The 19,415-nt window shown below is 44.4% G+C and overlaps 1 protein-coding gene across 1 annotated transcript in view; it reads right to left on the reverse strand.

The window, feature by feature from the left end:
* The window catches only part of LOC8029198 (putative acyl-CoA synthetase YngI), a 229,174-nt gene that overhangs the window by 138,305 nt on the left and 71,454 nt on the right, over positions 1 to 19,415 (reverse strand). The window contains exon 2 of the mRNA XM_040214651.3: positions 3,867 to 4,032. Coding sequence (XP_040070585.3) covers positions 3,867 to 4,032 — 166 coding nt within the window. The remainder of the gene's footprint in view (positions 1 to 3,866; positions 4,033 to 19,415) is intronic.

Genomic DNA, 19,415 nt, shown 5'->3' on the forward strand with positions numbered 1-19,415 from the left:
TGGCTTCTGGTTGTGACCTCTAGCGCTACCTTTGGCCGGAGAATGAGCGTTCGGCGATGCCTAGTTTATTTTTGCGGTAAAAGAGACCATATAAATTTTCTTTTGTGACACCCTGTACGTGGAAACAGGGTGTCGACAACCGCTAAGCGGACACCGCCACCTTTGTGAGTTTCGAAAGTAGCGAGTGCATTGTGCGCATTCCCGCTTCGGTTTCGTTTTTGCAGTTTTGTAATTCAACGTTCAATCATTTATATCTAGAACTGATATCATTACATTGCCAAAATTCAAGCTTTGCTTTCATATTTATATAAGGAGTATAGAAGGTATCCTTAAGCTTTGTATATTACGTTGTGAAATGTTAATAGGCACACAATAAAGTTTATATTTGTCTGTAATGCAACATTTATCTTCTGCCTGTACATATGTGTGATAAGAAATGCATAGCAGCCATTAGACCAACAGACCATCAAACCTTTAGGTCATCGGATATCCCAAAATACCATGGACCATCAGACCATCACACTGTAGAATTTATTCATTACACCATCAAACCTTTAGAGCGACAAAGCATCAGACCATTAATGTTCCAAAATACGACAGATCATCAGAAATGTTTATAGTACTTTCCTATAGAAGAAAACTAACTCTAAATCTTCTGCGCAATGACTGTTTTGAAGCGTTCGAAAATTCATGACGTGCGGGGTTCAATTGAGTGGATCCTGCTTATGTCTATCTCTTTTCCTTTAATCGCACGTATTATTTCTGCATTGCAATGGAAAGGGTATAGCTATACATCGCGTAAAAGATCCTTTTTTTTTTAAATGCGTAAGAAATGCATAAACTATATTTTTAACTTAGAAGACAAGACTACCCCTTAAAAGAGAAACCAAAATATAATCGCTAACAGAGAATAGTTGCTATGCAAGAAAGATCTACGCCTGTTATCTTAGAGAAAAAAAAGACGATAAGCATGATCACAAACTTCTGACATAAAACACTCAAACTTTGATTCCACCTTCGGGGTTCCAGAATGAACGGACTTGCTTCAATACCTGCCAGTCTATGATGCATAGTGTGTAATCTTAAAGGGACACGGGCGGGTCAAAATATTTTTTTTATTATCCAAAACAATTAAAAACGGTGCCTGGACATTACCCTCAAATTTTGAATCTTGGAAACTCAGTATTTGTGAAGTGAAAAAACTATTTTAAAAGCAGAATTTGAAGTACGCGCGCGGTCCGCGTCAGGGCAGTGACGTCAAAGTTTGAGTCGCCTTGCAACTCTAGTTTTTCTCCCGTTTTCGAAGCGTCCCGACCGGAAGTGTTGTGTTCGCCCGCCATCAACCGCGCTCTCCCTACTTGCCGCGTATTGCTGTGAGCAGACGATACTTCACCTTCAAGTTAGAATTTCTTTTCGTGCCCTTTCAGCGATCTCAAAGTCTTTGAAATGGCGCAAAGTTGAAGAGAACGTGGAGTGGACATTTGTGACCGGCATGAGGGGCTAGGTTGTGCCGTTTCTGCCTGAAAGGCTGCCCCGACAGAGTCACGACCGGAACAATGGTGCACGGACGCAAAACCCAGTTGTTTTGACCGTTTGACGATTTCCTTTTCGAAGTTTGACATTTCGTCGGGCACCGAAAAAAGAACTTCGCCTGATTCACCGACTTTCGGTCATCCTCAGTGCTACATGTACACTCTCCGGCAATATGAAAGACCCAATGAATATGCGGGGGCGCTGCGACAATGGCGGGGGCGCTGCGAGCGCTCCGGGCAATTCCATTCTGCTTCGAGGAAAGGTCGCTCACTTGAGCTCAGCTAAAGCGAAACGCGCTTATCACTTTGTGCTGAGCCCCGAGTGAGCGCCCTCCCCTCGAAGCAGAATGGAATTGCCCGGAGCGCTCGCAGCGCCCCCGCCTGCCACCACCTCGGCCACGCGCTCCCAGTGGGTCTTTCATATTGCCGGAGACTGTACCTAGCGCCGCCATAATTTTCAAAAAAGCATAAAAAGCCACGATACCATATTACTTCTCGACTCCGACTTTCGGTGTTTCAAAAAGATGGCAGTATATGTTTGCTATTGCGTTAAAAAAATTTAAAAAAAAACATGTTTTACGAATAATGTATTGAAGTATTATAAAAATGTCGCTTAGAAAGCTTCTGAATTTATTATTGATAACGACACGAATCGATAGAAGCGAGGAGGTGAGAAGAGGGGGAGAAGGGCACAAAATGTTAAAAGGAGTGCGCGCACCTTGTGAAATTGGTTTTCGTGTTCTTGTTTTTTTTTTTTTTTTGCGTGGATATAACTACAACTTGCACCGTTTTAGGCAACAAAAATACAAACCTTGGGGAGTAATTTCTTTTTTAAAAGGCACTCACACCCCCAAAATGTGTTGCTATTTTTTGTCTCGCGATTAATTCTCGTGTAAGAAGACGACCCAATGAATATTTTGCCACAGAGTCACATATATTGTTAAAAAAGCAAAAAAAGAAACGCACTGATCGAAACCGAAATAGAAACTGGACTGGGGAGGAAGAAAAAATAGAGAGAATGAAAGAATTGGCAGAAATCACGCAAATGTGCAATAAGGTTTGTTTTTGGTTTTTTTTTTTTTGTTTTTTTTCTTGGAATCACCGAATTTTAGGTATTTTAGAGGCCACAAAAAATGTGTATCATGTTTATTTTCTATTTATAATATGGTGTGTGTACCTTCGATGACCAACGACTCTGAATGCGTATGGCGATTTTGTTTAAATCATAGAAAACGGCACGTGACCACGGAGAAGTGTAAGAGCGCGGCATAAACCGGCCAGCTTTGAATCGACGGTTTTCAGGAGGAAAGAAAACGAATTTCGAGGCGCAAATTGTTTTCTGGGTAGTGACGCCCTCAGATATCATGCACAAACAAACCTTTGGTCACCACAAACATCTTGTCAGTTTCCTTTTAAGCACTTCACCTTGCGCGTACATGAGAATCAAACTACATTTTTATTTCAGTTAAACTCAATATAGTTATTTCCTTGAAACAGCAGTGCAATATTTTTAAGATTATTGAACCTATGTTCGACATCCTAGGCGGATCCCATAGAACACGTGTATCTTAGACTTCACCAGTGTCATCTTGTGATAATTCTAATAAATATTTCAGAAGAAAAAACTCAAGATATTTTATGTTTCTACCCTCTTAAGGAAGGCAATTTTCCGTAATTCTGAGTGGGCCGGTGTTATATAAAAAAGACTCTCTCTTTGGTATATGCCGATGGCGCACTGAATGGATAGCATGTGGGGGTCCTATGTGACGTCAAGGTGGGACATGACGTCATGGTGATAGCACTATGTCAAAGTGTCACGTCACCTAAAGGTGCACTCTAACGTCACAGTGCGAAGGCCCACTTGGTAACGCGACTTTACTGCACGTGGCCTCGTGACAAAATGTCAGCTCAGGTGCAGTAAGTGCCCCATGGCGTCCCGATGTAAGGTTACGTTATGGTGATACGTAACGCAATATCACGGTGTCTAGATATGGTCTAACCTCATGGCACGGTGTCACGTAGCGTTAGATAAAGTGCCGTCGCGGTGCCATGTCTAAGTGTTCGCTGACTTCACAGCTTCACTTGACCCAATAGTGTATATGACGTCACGATGTCGTGTGACGTCACAGTGGACACCAATAAAGGCTCTGTGCGAATTTTTCAAAGCTTGTCATCAATGAAGGCTACCAATGACTCGGCTATGGTTGCATGATGGTTGTCGTTGTAAACAATATTATTAGGGATTCTCCATCTCCCCGTCAAGCCTCACGTGCTAAGTATTGAAGCGCCCTGAATGCGTCTCAAGATAAAGAGATATTCCCAGTATACACTTACATCTTTTTTGTATTCTGCGTAAGTCTTGCTGATGTTCTGATGTGGGTACACGACGCCTGTGGTGTCCCCGAAAAGATTTGCCGCTCTGTCGATCACATCTCCCGCAGTCCACGTCAGAAGTGGCTCTTTTCCGGGATTGTGGAAGTAGCTGAGTTTGGAAAAGTCCCTGTCCCGAGACGGAGAGAAAATAGTTTTTCATCACAAAAGTGCACGCAAGAATTTGAAATACCTAATCAGCGTTCGTACCAAATAACTCCAACCAATGTTTTTTTTTTGTTTTTGTTTTTTTTGTACCGCAGGCTCACATTATGCTATTGCTGATTGGTTGCTGCTGCAGAACTGCATTACATTTCTGTCCAAAAGAAATGAATAATAAATTTTACATGTGGACCCGCAATATGCCCATACGAATTTTTATTAATATACACCTGCTCGCGTGTTTTAGAGCGCCGCTTTTAGGCGCCCGTTTCCGGCTTGAGCGGCGTCGGTGTCGGCGTCGGCGTCTGTGTCGCCGTCGGCGTAACTACGCGGTGAATTATGGGGCGAATGACGTCACTGACCACGTCATCAGGTACGTCATTAGCATCGTCATCGGAATCGTCACTGATGACGTCGTCAGTGACGTCACTGATGACGTCATCAACATCGTCACTAATAACGTCATCAGTGACGTTACTGCTGACGTCATCGGCATCGTCACTAATGACGTCATCAGTGACGTTACTGATGTCATCGGCATTCGCATTGTCATCACCATCGTCACTGATGTCATTACTGATGACGCCACTAGTGATGATGACATCATCGGCATCGTCACTGATGATATCATCAGTGACGTCATCGGCATCCGCATCGTCATCGTCAACGCCACTGACGACGTCATCAGTGACGTCACTGATGACGTCATCATCGGCATTGCCATCGTCACTGATGACGTTACTGGTGACGTCGCTAGTGATGATGACGTTAACAGTGACGTCACTGGTGGCGCCACTGATGACGTCATCGTCACGTGACATCATACGGGTCATGTGACCCCCGCGAAGTCACGTGACCCCGGTGTCCTCGCATGACCCACGTGAGGTCCCGTGACCCTCTTTAGGTGACGGCGACACCGCTCGGAGGAAGGAGTAGCGGAGAGGATGAGGAGGTGAGGAGGTGGCAAGAAGAATATACCTTCCCCTCGGTACCCTCCCCCTTCTCCTCCTCAAGAGCTGCGCTCTAATTCGGTGTTACTGAGAGTTGTAAACAGCTTTCATTTTTTTAGATCGCAGCTCTTAGGCTCCCGTTTCCGACTTGAGCGGCGTCGGCGTCGGCGTCGCCGTCGGCGTAACCGCGCGGTGCATTATGTGATGCGTGACGTCACTGATGACGTCATCAGTGACGTCATCGGCATCGGCATCGTCCCTGATGACATCATCAGTGATGTCACTGATGACGTAATCAGTGAAGTCACTGATGACGTCATCGCCATCGACATCGTCATCGTCTTTGAGGACGTCATCAGTGACGTCACTGATTACGTAATGGGCATCCGCATCGTCATCGTCATAGTGACTAATAATGTCATCGGCATTGGCATCGTCAGTGATGACGTCATCAGTGACGTCACGTGATCTCATTGGGATCACGTGACCCCCGTGAGGTCACGTTACTCCGGATACGTCACGTGACCCCCATGAGGTCACGTGACCCTCGTGAGACGACGACGACGACGCTTGGAGGGAGGACTAGCAGACAGGATGAGGAGGTGAGGAGGAGGAAGGAAGGATATACCGTCCCCTCAGTACCCTTTTCCTCCTCCTCCTCAAGGTCTGCGCTGTAATCCGCCGTTGCAGGCAGTTCTAAATGGCTTTCATTTTTTTGTCGTACTATCGCAGAAACATTAGAAAAAACATATTCTCTTCCAGGAACTAAGACATCCCTATTGGAAAGACCAGTTTGAAAATCTAACTGGTCAGTCTGGTATTCGGACTGGTCAAACTGGTATTTGGACTGGTCAGACTGGTCTAAAAGGAAATCAAACTGGTGCAACTGGTAGCCAGACTGGTATAACTGGTAACCATATTGATCTAACTGGTCACCAGATTGCCTTCTAACTTGTCACCAGATTGACCTGACTGGTCACCATATTGGCCTAACTGGTCACCAGATTGGCCGAACTGGTCACCAGACTGGCCGAACTGGTCCAACTGGTAACCAGATTGACCATACTGGTCACCAGATTTGCCTACCTGGTCAAACTGGTTACCAGTTTGACCCCTTATTTATTGTATTTCTCCCTTTGATTTATTGACTTTCAAATATTTACGGCATGATAGAGCGTTTACTTTTTACTAAGAGATTCATGCCCTGAGCCGTTCAATATAGTCTCAGAGGTATGAAATTGCTGAAAAAATTCAACATGCCGGGAATATGTTTTATTGCTTAGGCGGTCACCGAAAAATTCCGTACGTTCAAAACGACCAGTATAAAAGACGGAAACGCCAAGCTCGGAAGTATTCATCGTGTTAGTGTGCCGTTGTATTGATGTTTGTATGTTCTGTGTATGTGTATGCGCTCAATCTATATTCAGCCGATGCTTGTAGTAGGCGTATTGTGTCTACATTCGTGTATAATAAAGATTTCCGAAGCGGAGTGGTGGCGTAAGCAAATGAAAATCATTTTTGTCGAACCAGTGTGGCCAGTTCAATCACCATGACCAGTTCAACCATCATGACCAGTCAACCAGTGTGACAAGTTCAACCGCCATGGCCAGTCAACCAGTGTGACCAGTTCCAACCACCTTGACCAGTTCAACCATTATGAAACTGGTCAAACTGGAGCAATAACCAAGTCTGAAACTGGTACCAGTTTGAACTGGTCTTTCCAATAGGATATGTTTAACAGCAGGGAAAAAAAAAGCTGTAGTTTCAGTCATATATAGGCCACGTGTCGTCTTTCTCCCCTAATATTGCGAGGAAACCGAATTCATATAGAGATGTGACGTCAGGTTCATTCACACCACTTTTTCTGCTAAATGTAGCTAAAAATGTACGGAGGGACAGACAGACAAATATCTGGGATTCTGGGGCTCCGATAAAACCTGTCTTATGCTTACCATTCCTGTCATGAACGACATGAACACCTCGGTATTATAGTAATAGTCACTAAAAGAGAATATCGAGCGATTTAAGCAAAGTTTTCTCATAAGTGCTAATAGACAGCAATAGCCGCTCGAAGCGATCGTCCCCCGCTAGCATAGAATTAAACTAACGTTGCCACTAATTCCTAATAGCTCGCCATTTGTCGCTATTTTTAGCCCATCAGGTGAAAAATAGGTGACTACGTCATATAATAGCCACACCAGGCCAATCCAACTTGAATTGCTCGATATTGCGCAAATTGTCAATGTCGATCAGTTAGACATTTGTAGCCATTCCAAGTCAACCAACACAAAAAAAAAATAAATCCTTATAGTCAATATTAGCCAGTTGAAGTCGATAAAATATATAACCCACAATGCCCAGAATTGGCCAATAAGAGTGACGGGTAGCCCGGTTTATTCATTTGAAACCGGCCTGGCCAGAAAACGTCCACATTTCCAATAATAGCCTCTCGAAGTCAATCACACCCCCGAAACATAAATGCTACAAAATAGCAAAGTTGTTAAGAGCCGGGCATTTTAAGCTGATTTTGACAATAATAGACGTAAAGCGCTCATATTACTAATTTAAAGCCTATCACATTCATAAATCCCAAAGAGCATAAAAGTTCCATAATTGTCCCGATGGCCACTGAAAGACAGCGTGCTTTATAGATAGCTATCTGCCTCTACATTGTTACGAATATGAGTAATAGTGCTTTGGAACCATACATGAGCTCTACTATCACAATACTAATATACCTCTTCTTGAACCTCCTAACAGATCATCCCATCAAATCTTTAAGAGCAAAAGTTTCAAGCACCTAACCGGTAAAGTACACATAGCAGAGCGCGTTGAAAACGGCAGAATACACAGAAAGAATAAAACACATGAAGGACGAACACAGACCCTCACAGATCTTTCAACGAGCAACGAACATTTATGAAATGCCCATGACATTACGACCGAGAACTTCAAAGAATTGAAGAAAGTGAACGAAAAATTAAACGAAAATAAACAAAACGAAAATGCTCAAATTTAAAATAAAACTAAATTGCCAAAAAAAATTAAAATACCAAATTAAAACGATAGGACATTTATGGAAATTGACCCCTGAATAAAGGGGAAAAGGGAAGAAGCAAAAAGGAAATTAACCCCTGAATAAAGGGGAAAAGGAAGAAGAAAAGAAAGGAAATTAGTACCTGAAAACGAAAGTAAACCCTACTGAAAAAAACCATATGAATTTTCCATACGGGTCTTCATATAGCGTTATGGGATACGGGTCATACGGTTGGTACGGGTCATACGGTTGGTACGGGTCATACGGTTGGTACGGGTCATATGGTTCGTATGGGTCATATGGTTCATACGGTTGGTACGGGTCATATGGTTCGTACGGGTCATATGGTTCATACGGTTGGTACGGGTCATATGGTTGATACGGGTTGGTACGGTTTGTATGGTCCATATGGTTTGTATGGCCTATGGTTGTTATGGATGATATTGTTCATGCAGTTTAAATCGTTGATATGATCTATAGGCCAACGCACTATTTACCAACAAGCTTTCACGAGGTGTGAACAAATTCAGTTTCTACACGAGGTGCAAGCACTGCGTGTGCACAAGAACGACATTCACGTGACGTAAAGCGTCTGCACATGCGCCCTAACAGTAGCAGCGCCACCATAGCAACGTGAGGTCAGAGCCGCGTATTGGTGTATATCGATCGTATTAACCACATGGTTCACTCATCAGTGAAACATGAAGTTCAGCAGGAAAACACTTTCCTTTTAAAGCCTATGCAAGATAGCAGAAAGTGCATGCACAGAGAAATGCTCGAACTTCGAGAAATTGTGAACATGCATTCCACCCGCAGGCTCGTTTATTTGTCCTCCAGTCTCAGACTTTGAAGTAGCTCGTGCATGCTAATGAGGCAATTCTTTGAGGCGAGCTGCATCTGCTTTCCCAGTTGGTCACGGGCTGACGCACCTCCGACGGGCATCTGAAAGTAATGTAAACAAAACCGACAGTCACATTACATGTTCTCGTAAAATAGTTTGTATAATATCTATCTAGTCAGTAAACCCTTTTCAAAAGTCTATCAAGCAACAATGGCTGTCAGTACTGCTTGCTCACGAAGTGCGTGACTGGATCTGAGTTCTCGCTGAACGCTGACGCAGGGCTCGCTTTCAGTATATGCTCAGAGTATGAGAGCAAGCAATGGCGGACAGGCGTTCGCACTGACGTTGGAAAAGGGTCTATTGACTTAAATTTTATGACTGACCTAATATTTAAAATCATCTACCTTCTGCAACTTTCACATTTTGAAAACAATCACAAACATTTATCAAGGCAATACATCACCGCATGACGGAAAATACATAACATACAACTTTCGTCAACTTACATAGCATACAACTTTCGTCACCACGGGACGTCTCTGCAGTCTCCCGGGACGCAGACCTCCCACGTGGTCACACCCCGGTCCAAGCATCCCTCTCGTCCCGTTTCCCAGAAGAACGCAGGAACAGGCAGCTGTCCCGATCATACGCCGAGACCCAAACGTCTCCACTTGTCTCCATCGTTCGTTAGCACCCGGTCCGAAGGCCGAGGAAGCGGGCCTCTGTTTCTCAGCGGGGTGTCAGGGGGGTCAGCTCCCGCTGTGCCGGTGGCCCGCTCGGCGTCGCTCAGAAGCTGCACCCCACCCACGCCGCGTCGGTCAGCATGTTCGGCGGCGCCAGAATGCCGAGCCCGAGACACTGGTCAGTCGATGGGAGGTCGATGGCGCTGCCAGGAAGCCGAACCTGCTCTCTGGGTGGCCGATCATAACAGAATGCATCCACCAGGTGCACATTGAAAGTAGTTTATTTAGCTTTAAAATTAGTTTTCTTGTGCTTTTCAACGGAAGACTGGTGATTTTGAGGTTAGGGTGCAACATGCAACACATTAAAGCTAGAAAATGAGCGCTGAAATTTCGTTTCCCTACACCTTTAATGGAAGTGTAGCCACATAATCTTAGTATAGTATAATTAATAAATTATTCTATGCATGGACAGGAACGTTTAGTTAAGTAAGTCATCCCGGGCTGCAGTCCATTAAGCACAAAATTTTATTTTAGACTAGACAAATGTAAGCCAGAAACACTCAAATCCTGGAATTCATAAGGAAATAACTTTATTTGTGCTTACTGCAGACTTATTTTTCGCGGGCTCCATATTTCGCAATTAAGGTCGAAGCTGAAGTTTTGAAATAATTCGCGGGTTCTAATTTTCGCGATGCGGTGGGATCTCCATATAGATTCCAATGTGTTTACACTTTACCGGAATTGTTTACGGGACCTACTTTTTCAGCAATTGTAGCCGATTCGTAAAAACGATTCGACAGCAATCTCAACCAAGCGATTCGACAGCGACCTCAACCATGGGGTTGCTGTCACGTGCCTTGCTTCGACGCTCTTATTGGGTCGGGAAGGCCGCAGCCTCCACAGCTCGTCAAGTTATCGTGAAACACAGAGTATAGTTGCTGCACTCGGAGTAAGGGTAAAGGATCGCAAACTCAACATGCCCAGCTAGCACCTGGAAGAAGGCATAGGACATACACCTCGAGGTTAAAGGGATACTGAACTGAAATTTCGAACTCGCAAAACAAGGCTGGACAGATAGGCGGGACGTTGCAAAACCCAAGAACATCACTCATACAGCGATATCTCTAACGGATCGCCATATTTTTAGAAAAGAAGTGCCCGGCCGAGGAGGCCGACGAGACAAGGCACATCACGATTCTCATTCCGTCTCCTCCTCGCTACGTCCCGTGTCAAGCTGGTGAACCGAAGCGAGGAGGAGAGAAGCGAGGCCGCTTCCCCTCATTCTCAAATTCTCCCGGAGGACAGTGATGTCAAAGACCTCGCTTGATCGTGCCCTTCTTTTCCAAAAGTGCAGCGATCTGTTTGAGACATCGATGTACGAGTAATGTTTTGGAGTTCGTAGAGTCCTGTTCAACGCCTCTAGAGCCTTATTTCGCGAAATTCAAATTTCGGTTCAGTATCCCTTTAACAAGCCACACGCCAGATAAGGTGCTCCATCTGTGTTTAATGGTTCCAGAAATCTATCGATACCCTTGCACCAGCGGAGTTGAATCGTTCATTATGAAAAGCAAACCAACAAAACTGCATGATGTTTGGCAAAAATAGGTTACAGCCTGTGCTTTTGATTTGGAACTTCAGAAAGATGAGCTCAATTCTCTGGAAATTAGAAACTATGTATATTCTGAAAGAATTACTGTTCTGCATATCAAGGTTGTCTCGTTAAAATAAAAAAATAAATACCAGAAAAAAGTACTAACCTGATATGCACCTATGAAGTCTTGTTTTGGCTAGCAGTGACCGGCCCTGGTTAGCAATGACTCCATGTCCCCAGGATTGAAATGATGGTTAAGTAACGGCCACCCCTTATGCACTTTTTGGTACAACTGGAAGAGACAAAGCATCTTGTTAAAAATTACCAATTCTTTTCACGAGCGAATTTTGCAGTTCATGATTCCTGAAAGTCATTTCCCACGATAGTGTTAAATTAGAACAATGAGAGCAAAGTTGTTTCAGTAAAGGGCCCCTGAAAAGAAAAACAAATGTTTTTTTTTAAACAGACTTGTTGGGACACACGTGTCAAATAATTAATTTTAAGTGAAAAAAAAATTGGTCAGAGCAATATTGACGGCGCGAGACGCAATTTAGTCGGTAGTTACCTCCTTTCCACCTGTTTCCTCTGGGCACTTTGAGCGAGTAGAGGAGAGGGAGATCAGCTTCGCCTTCGTGTTGAGGTGGCGAGAGCGAATGACCATTCCGGGACGTCATGGACTTTGCGCGCAGAATTTAAAATAAATCTCTTGCCGTCAATATTGCTCTAAAAAATTAATTATTTTCGCATAAAATTTATTTTTTGGCACGAGTGTCCTTATCAGACTGTTCAAAAAACTTTTTTTTTTTCCAGGGGCCCTTTAAGAGGTGTTTGCCTGATATGCATCAGTGGAATCAGGTATTGACTAGCAATGACTTATTGCCCCCGTGACTGAAGTGCTGTTTCAGTAAAGTGCCGTTCACACTCTTGTGACCGAGTAAGACCGAGAGAGACCAGACCGGTTTTTAAGCCTTTTGCGAGTTCTTAGGACGGGATGCGCCAGAACGCAGCTGGTCCTAAGAGATTGGAAGTGGCTTGAAAACCGGTCTCGTCTCTCATGGTCGTACTCGGTTGCAAGAGTGTGAACGGGCCTTAATGCTTCCTGCACAAAAAATTCAAATGTAAGAACACAAGCCCAAAAATGTTTGTGCCATTCTCCTCCCCCTACTTTTCTGTGCATTTTTTTTTTATCCCTTGGCAAATCCTAAAGAATTCAAACTGCTTATCCTACATCCTTCCGTTAGACTGAGTGGGTAACCCGGAGAATTCATTGTTTGTGAGAACACTTTTCCATTCACCCCATGCTGTTCTTGAAAGCAGAAACTCCTCTCTCTTAACCACAGTCATTAAGCACTTTTCATAGACCATGCACACAAGGTTGGCAATGCCAGCACAAGCTCATGTCTTCACTTTGAGCATGGATTAAGCATATATAACTAAATCTGAGACACCGGAAGAAGGAAAAAGGAGGACACAAAAAAGAGGACGACACACATAATGTCTCGAACACAGCTGCAGGTTAATTCTAAAACCACACCATTTTATAGGGGTAAACCGCAGTCAATGCCAAGAACCCTCACACTAAGTCACACCCCCAGATTGTCAGCAAGGGGGAAAAAAGAACTGCCCTCAACGTTCCCACACTGGCCAAAGTCAACCCACCGACTAAGAAGTAAAAAAAAATGCAGCTCTGGTTGAGACGTGTTGTGTTTGATGTTCTCTTTTTCGCGTCCTTCTTCCGGTGTCTCAGGTTTAGTTATGTATGCAATTCACCACCCTTGCCTGTACTTTTACTCTTCTCTCAATTAAGCATACGCCTGCGATTAGTAATATCTGATCTATGGAAAGTCTCTGATCCACCAAGCCTTTTCCATTATGAGCACGCATTATTTATAAAAACCTCCTTTCATTACATTGTTTCAGAGAACAATTGTTCTCTCTTAATTAGGATCAACTGATCATATTAGGATAATTGCCAAATAATGGCAAATTCACATGATACATCGAATTGCAATTTTCATCCGTGCACCATTTGTCAAGTTACCATCATGTAGGCTATTCCTGAGATTTGTCCCTCGTCCGCGGACACTCATACTGAAAGGGCAGAGTGCCTTCTTAATCGCAGATTTTTGGCAAGTGAGTTACTCGAAAAGCGTTTTTATGGTAGAGTAGCAACAGCTCACGAATATTTTTGTTTTCAAATCAGTTAAACAAAGAGAGTGGATCATTGCTTTGTCGCGCCACTCTTAAATCTCCACGCGTGAAAGAAGCCGCAAGAACTTTGCCCAGCTGACACGCCACAGGTCCTGGTACTCCTCCGGGTTGGTGTCAAAAAGCTTGTCAAAACTCGCCTAGCATGCTGCAATCTTTCCTGCAGATCCACCCAGTTTTCCATCCAGCAAGACCTTTCTTACGGCTTGTGCTGAAGAGTGGTGCACAAGCGAGCAGTGTGTAAAGGTATTTCCAAATGCCTCTCCGCGACCCCAGGACTTCATCGCTATGATGCTGAAGCCTCCTGAAGCAGGATCATACTTGTGTCATGTCGTTAGTAAAGTAAGTGACACTTCGCTCTAAGCCTGCCGCTATGTTTTAGCCCACTTGGTATGTAACAGCGGCACACAACGATTCCTTTTCATGATAGCACCGTGATCCTAGTAAAAAACATCAGTTCTGCTCTTGGAAAACAGTGCCACACTGCGATGTAGGCGTTTTGCAAAATTGCAAGGCTGCGAATAGGTATAGTATGTCCTCGCTGTCGCCTGCTCGTCTCCTTAGTGTGGATGCGCTTGGGGGACTAACGTTCCATGGACGTCTTGTCACTTGATAAACCCATCCGCGGATTAGCACGTCGTGTAAATCAGCCATAGATGGACTGCGGAGTCTGCAATCACTTAACATTTTTCTTGACGTTGCCTGCACGTCATGAAAATGTGTTTCGTATCCAATTAGATATTCTCGAAGAAACAAGGAAACTGCATAATGATGTCGCACAATATTCACCTTAACCACTTAACCGGTTTTTGTTTTACAGTTTTTCATCCTAAATTTTTTTTTCCCTTTTCTAAAGCTTGTGCGGCCCAAGCAGCACGTGACTCCACAATCGGTCGCCATCCTTAAAAACGTGTACAATAAAAATATGCGTGCTGCCATCTCTCAGCAGCACCGCAAAATAAGCTCGGAGCGGGCCTGGGACGTCCAAAACAGCCAAGGGGCAAGGTAGAATGCGTGGACGTGCTACATTCCTCCTAAATGCCTAGGGAACGGCTCTAGGTGGAAGAGCTAGGCTTGCTTAAAACAGTTAAAGGACACATGCAAAGAAAGCAAACTTTTTTTTAAACAGCCGGATTAGGAAAAGGAAGTCATAAAACAAATTTACAACGAAAAAGAAAAATTTTTAGAGCTATATTTACGGCGCTAAACGAATTTGTAGTTGGCGCCCGCGGGAACCGCGGAGAAGTGGCCCTTATTTATCACGTGATTGGCCGCTATTTGTCACATGGTACCGTAAAATACCGAGCAAGCGCCCACTCAAACTTTAGAGATAATCGTGAAAAAATCGGGGATGGGCCCTTCTTCGCTCATCAATTTTACATATAAATGTACTTTGTGTATTTTCTCAGATCCTACAAATTTGGGAATGGGCGCTTAGTGTGGTGTGGGCGGATGCACAGTATTCTACAATACTTGCACTCTTTCGGATGCTTCGTATGGTCTCGAAAAGTTACTTATTCATCTTCGTTTGAAGTGGAACAAAAAACAAAGATTAATAAGTTACTTTTAGAGCCCAAAGGAAGCTCCTGAAAAAGCGCAAGCAGACGTGATAAACCTGTGCACCGGTAAGATGACGGCGGCGGCACCCCAGAGCACACAAACTTGCACGACGACGGCGGCGCCGCCGTGGAGAAATGCATTGGAGCGGCAGCGCACAGTGCTCAGCATGCGGCGGCAGCGGGTCTCCGCGGCTTCGGCGACACAGCGCGGCGGTGCACAGGTCTAACACGTGACCAGCGACGGCTCTCACGGGCGCCAACTACAAATTCGTTTTGCGCCATAAATATAGCTCTAAAAATTGTATTTTTTCGTTGTAAATTTGTTCTAAAGCAATCTTTTTCCATCAAGGCTGTTTTAAAAAAAAAACAATGTTTTTTTTCCTTTGCATGTGTTTTTTAAGGGTTTAAGGAGCTGCAGTACCTTCCATGTCATTGAATCTTATGTAGTAGTATATGATTCTAAGTCACAAGACTAGGTTACAGAAAGTAACAAGAAAAAGGAAGACAGGACATCATATTGTTTCATATTCTAATTTTTTCATCAGTCCCGTATTAAAAGGTTTTCATAATAAAACTTGCACTTGTATTTTATCTACACTTCTCTTTCTCACAACGTCCTGTCTACCAAATGGACCAGCGAAGTAAACTCCCCCCCCCCCCCCCCCCCACACATACACACAATGCACAATTGAAATTTCTGGACACAATATTCCATGAATGTATTGGGCATCTGAACCAAGCTGAAGAAAAATTTTTGGTCTGAGGAAATAAAGGGTTACAAAACTGAAAAACATAGCAGTAGCATACTTCTCACTTTAGCACGTGTAGAAGAACCATTCATTTCTATTAGAAAGGTAGAAAAGCCAAAGGCTCAGGTTACTCACCGACAGCAACTACCAGGAAAGCAGGGGGGCATGATTGTGGAGGCAGCTGGTCTCCAATGCTTGTGCCTTTCTGAAAATTGGAAGTAAGACTTTTAAAGCAAAATGACCCCAACTATTGCCACAAAACATTCTTTCATTCCATTTCTCGTATCAAAAAAGTTGGTATGAGGAACTTTGCCGGGCTGACACGGTGCAGATTCTGGTATTCATCTGCGTCAAAAAGCTCCTGTCAAATCGTGTCTAGAACGACGGAAGCGCTTTGCATCTCCAATGAACCGTTCAGCCAGCAAGACCTTTCTTGTAGGGGTGTCACAAACCAGCCGACGTTCGAGTTTGACCAGGTTCGACTTTTTCCAACTTCTTGCGAAAAGTTAGAAAAATGTTCGACTGCTGTTCGCACGCGCGAAATGCTGGCCAGTTGGCTTCGGATTGGATGGTGATGGCTAAGGGATGAATTAAGGGCAGCACCTATTGGTTATTCCAGTTAATACAGTACAAAAAAGTAAGTTATTAACTTGTTCAGTAGTTAGAGTTAGTTTCTTTTATTTGCAACTGTTTATAAAATTAAAATAACCTTTTGAGTGAAACACAATTTTTGTAGACCTAGACATGCTTGTATCATGGTCTTGCCACGCTGTCCACAAAGTCGAACAAGTCAAATCTGGTTAAAAGTTTCGAAGGTTTGTCGAAACGGTTTGACACAGTCGAACCCCAAATGCTCGACCTAAAAATCCGGTTTGCCAAAAGTTCGCGGCACCCCTACTTTCTTGTGGCTGTGGTGTATTGAAGGCGCAAGCACGGAGTGAGTGAAGGCGTCTCCAAATGCCCCGTGGCGAGCCCAGGACTTCGTCGCTTCTACGCCAAAGTCTCCTCGAGTAGGACTACGCTTGTGTTTTTATCATGACTTTGTTTAGTAAAGCTAATGGTGCTTCGCACTAAGCCTATCATTGTGTTAAGTCTCCCTCTGCACGTAACAGTGGCGCAGAGTTCTTTTTTTAAAGTAGAAAATGTTGATTTCGATTTGTGACAACTGTGTCACAGTGTGATCGCACAATGTTAGAGTTTCTCAGCAGTGTGGGGCCGCGAACATGTTTGGTACGTCCTGCCTCTCGTTTGTCAGTGTGCTCCTTTGTGTGGATCAGTTCGTCGTATGAATCAGCCATCAATGAAGAGTGCTGTTCATTTTGAACTTGATATAAATTAACTGAGCAGCACCATTTTGTAGGATGGCTAACCCGCCTAAAACCCCCTGATGTGTTTGTGTTAGTTTTGGAACTGGCGTGGAAGTGCCAGTGCACGAGGCCCATGCAGCACTTGTAAGCAAATGGCAATATAGCCCTGAAAGGAGAGGTACTTAGAAGTGAATTCTTTGCAGCTCGGCATAAAGCTATCTCGCCTCTGCCTCCTTCATAAAGTCGACTATCATTGCCCCGACCTCAAGAACTCTTTGTTATCACCTACGGAATGAACATCATCTTGTATTTCCAGTTCCACAAACGCATTCAATCAGTCTTTCCTTTCTCAAGCCATCTGCGACTGGAACAGCCTACCATCCACCATCGTAATCCCAGAAGTATTTCTAGCAAGCTTACGGATTCATTTTTCTTGTTAAAAGTATTTTATTGCCACTGTGTATGATTAATGAGCTTCCTTTTCTTGTTTGTCTTTATTTGTATAACAATGGCACGTAAGTGCCAGTGCACGAGTTGCACACTGCACGAATCCTGACCATGCCCTTAAGGTGAAAATAAATTAAATGAAATGATTAGCAACACAGCACTCACTCGTGGCACGTCTCTCTCGCATTCGCACAATAAAGGCTGAAACGCATGTAAGCGGTTTAGCAAGCAACGAGACGAGCAACTGAGACTTGTCACTGTAGCTCGGTTTTTGGATTTCTAGAAAATGTCGCCCAATTACTTGACTGCTTGCTCCCGTCGCTTTCAAGCGATTACCTTGTCGCGAGACTGACTGAGTGATAGCAAAATGGTTGCCATTGCTTGTCTCTTCGCTCGCTCAATCGCTTACACGTAATTTATACTTTTTGGCTGTTAGTGGTTGCAAAAATGTAAAGCGTGAATTTTATCAAAGGCTTTGTTCTCGCTGACTCTCAGACTGCTGCGAAAACTTTGGGTTCCAGTGAAATAAGACCACGTGATTTCTTACTTTGCTTATGAACTGAGGAGGAAAGCTGAGGAGGCAGTAGCTTGAAAATCAGCTCATGGTCTCCTCAAGTTGTTTGGAACACCTTTTTTTTCTGTTTTCTTTGGCACTACTCAATGCGCGTTTTTTTTCTCCCGACCTTCACAATAAAGTATTGCCAGAGGGTTAGTAAATGAGCGCTACATATATAGCAAGCACTTTGCATAAAAAGTCCGTGCCACAGTCGAAAATTAACTCCTTATACTCTTCGCAAGCAACGTCACCAATACAGACGGTACTTCCAAAGGCGCAGGTCACGCAATATTTCGAGTAGTTTCCCAGGACGAAAATCGAACTTGGATCCGACCTCCCACAGTGGAAACAAACGGGGTGCAAATACGAGCGCTAGGACGCAAACTGGTACCTTCAGCAGTCATGGGTTCCGCAAAACACACCGCCTAGCTAGGTGGTACCAAGCCGCCACCCGATTTGCAGGACTCAAGCCTTGAACACCGATCTAAGAGATAAAGCTCCCCGATCACTCACCAAGCGCCTCGCTCGGCGCCCCACGCCCCCGTGGGAACTTGCCTCTGGGTCCGTTCCCGCCATTTGACTGCTCGCTCAGTGACAGGTCGGTTCCGGTACTTCCTTGGAAAAAGCTTGAGGGTCATCCAATGCGCAAAGAATGTGTGCGACAAGGAACCGCACACGTCCGCTTTCACGCTGCCTGCACACACAAGAACACGCCATACACGCTCCGAAAAGAAAGGGCTGGAAAAGTACTCACCAAGTAGACTGAAACCCACAGCTGGCTCTATGGGCACGCCGGCACCTGGGACACTTTGTTTCTTCAAGAACGTTCTTCGATGTTTTTCCGTAAGCCTAAAGGCCTGAAACCGCCCGAAATACGGTGGCCCGAGAGTTTGCAGCTTGGTTTGTTTTTGATTTTGGTGACGATGGCGATGGCGATGCGGCGACGTTCGCTGGTTTGACGACAGGTGTTACGACGAAACTCATTTGACGCAACGTAAATGTTCCTGTTTTAATCGACTTACATTACAAATTTTAAACATAAATAAAAACTGTTTCAACATTTATATATTTATTTGTAATAAAGTATGCGTGTACTAAACTAAAGCTTGGCCTGGCTCAGCCTCGTTTTATTTTAACATGGCGGCGACAATCGTCTCTGTTTGTGCTCTGTGCCGTGCTGGACCTATTGGCTGTTCACTGATCGTCCTGTTATCCACCTCTTGCGATCCGCATCAGCCGCAGGCGTGCTGTCTAAGTATTGTGTGCCCGCCGGAAAGAATATCCAGTCTTCTCGGAGGCAAGGCTGCAACTAGGGCTTCTCGGATCGTGGCTCGGACTCCGCGAGCCTCACGTCGTCTGCTTGGTTCCTGCACGTTTCCGGCGTCGGATCCCCCAGCCTTGGCCTCAGCCCTACATGACCTAG

Source organism: Ixodes scapularis, unplaced genomic scaffold (genome assembly GCF_016920785.2).
Source record: "Ixodes scapularis isolate PalLabHiFi unplaced genomic scaffold, ASM1692078v2 PGA_scaffold4__175_contigs__length_147842914, whole genome shotgun sequence".
NCBI lineage: Eukaryota > Metazoa > Arthropoda > Arachnida > Ixodida > Ixodidae > Ixodes > Ixodes scapularis.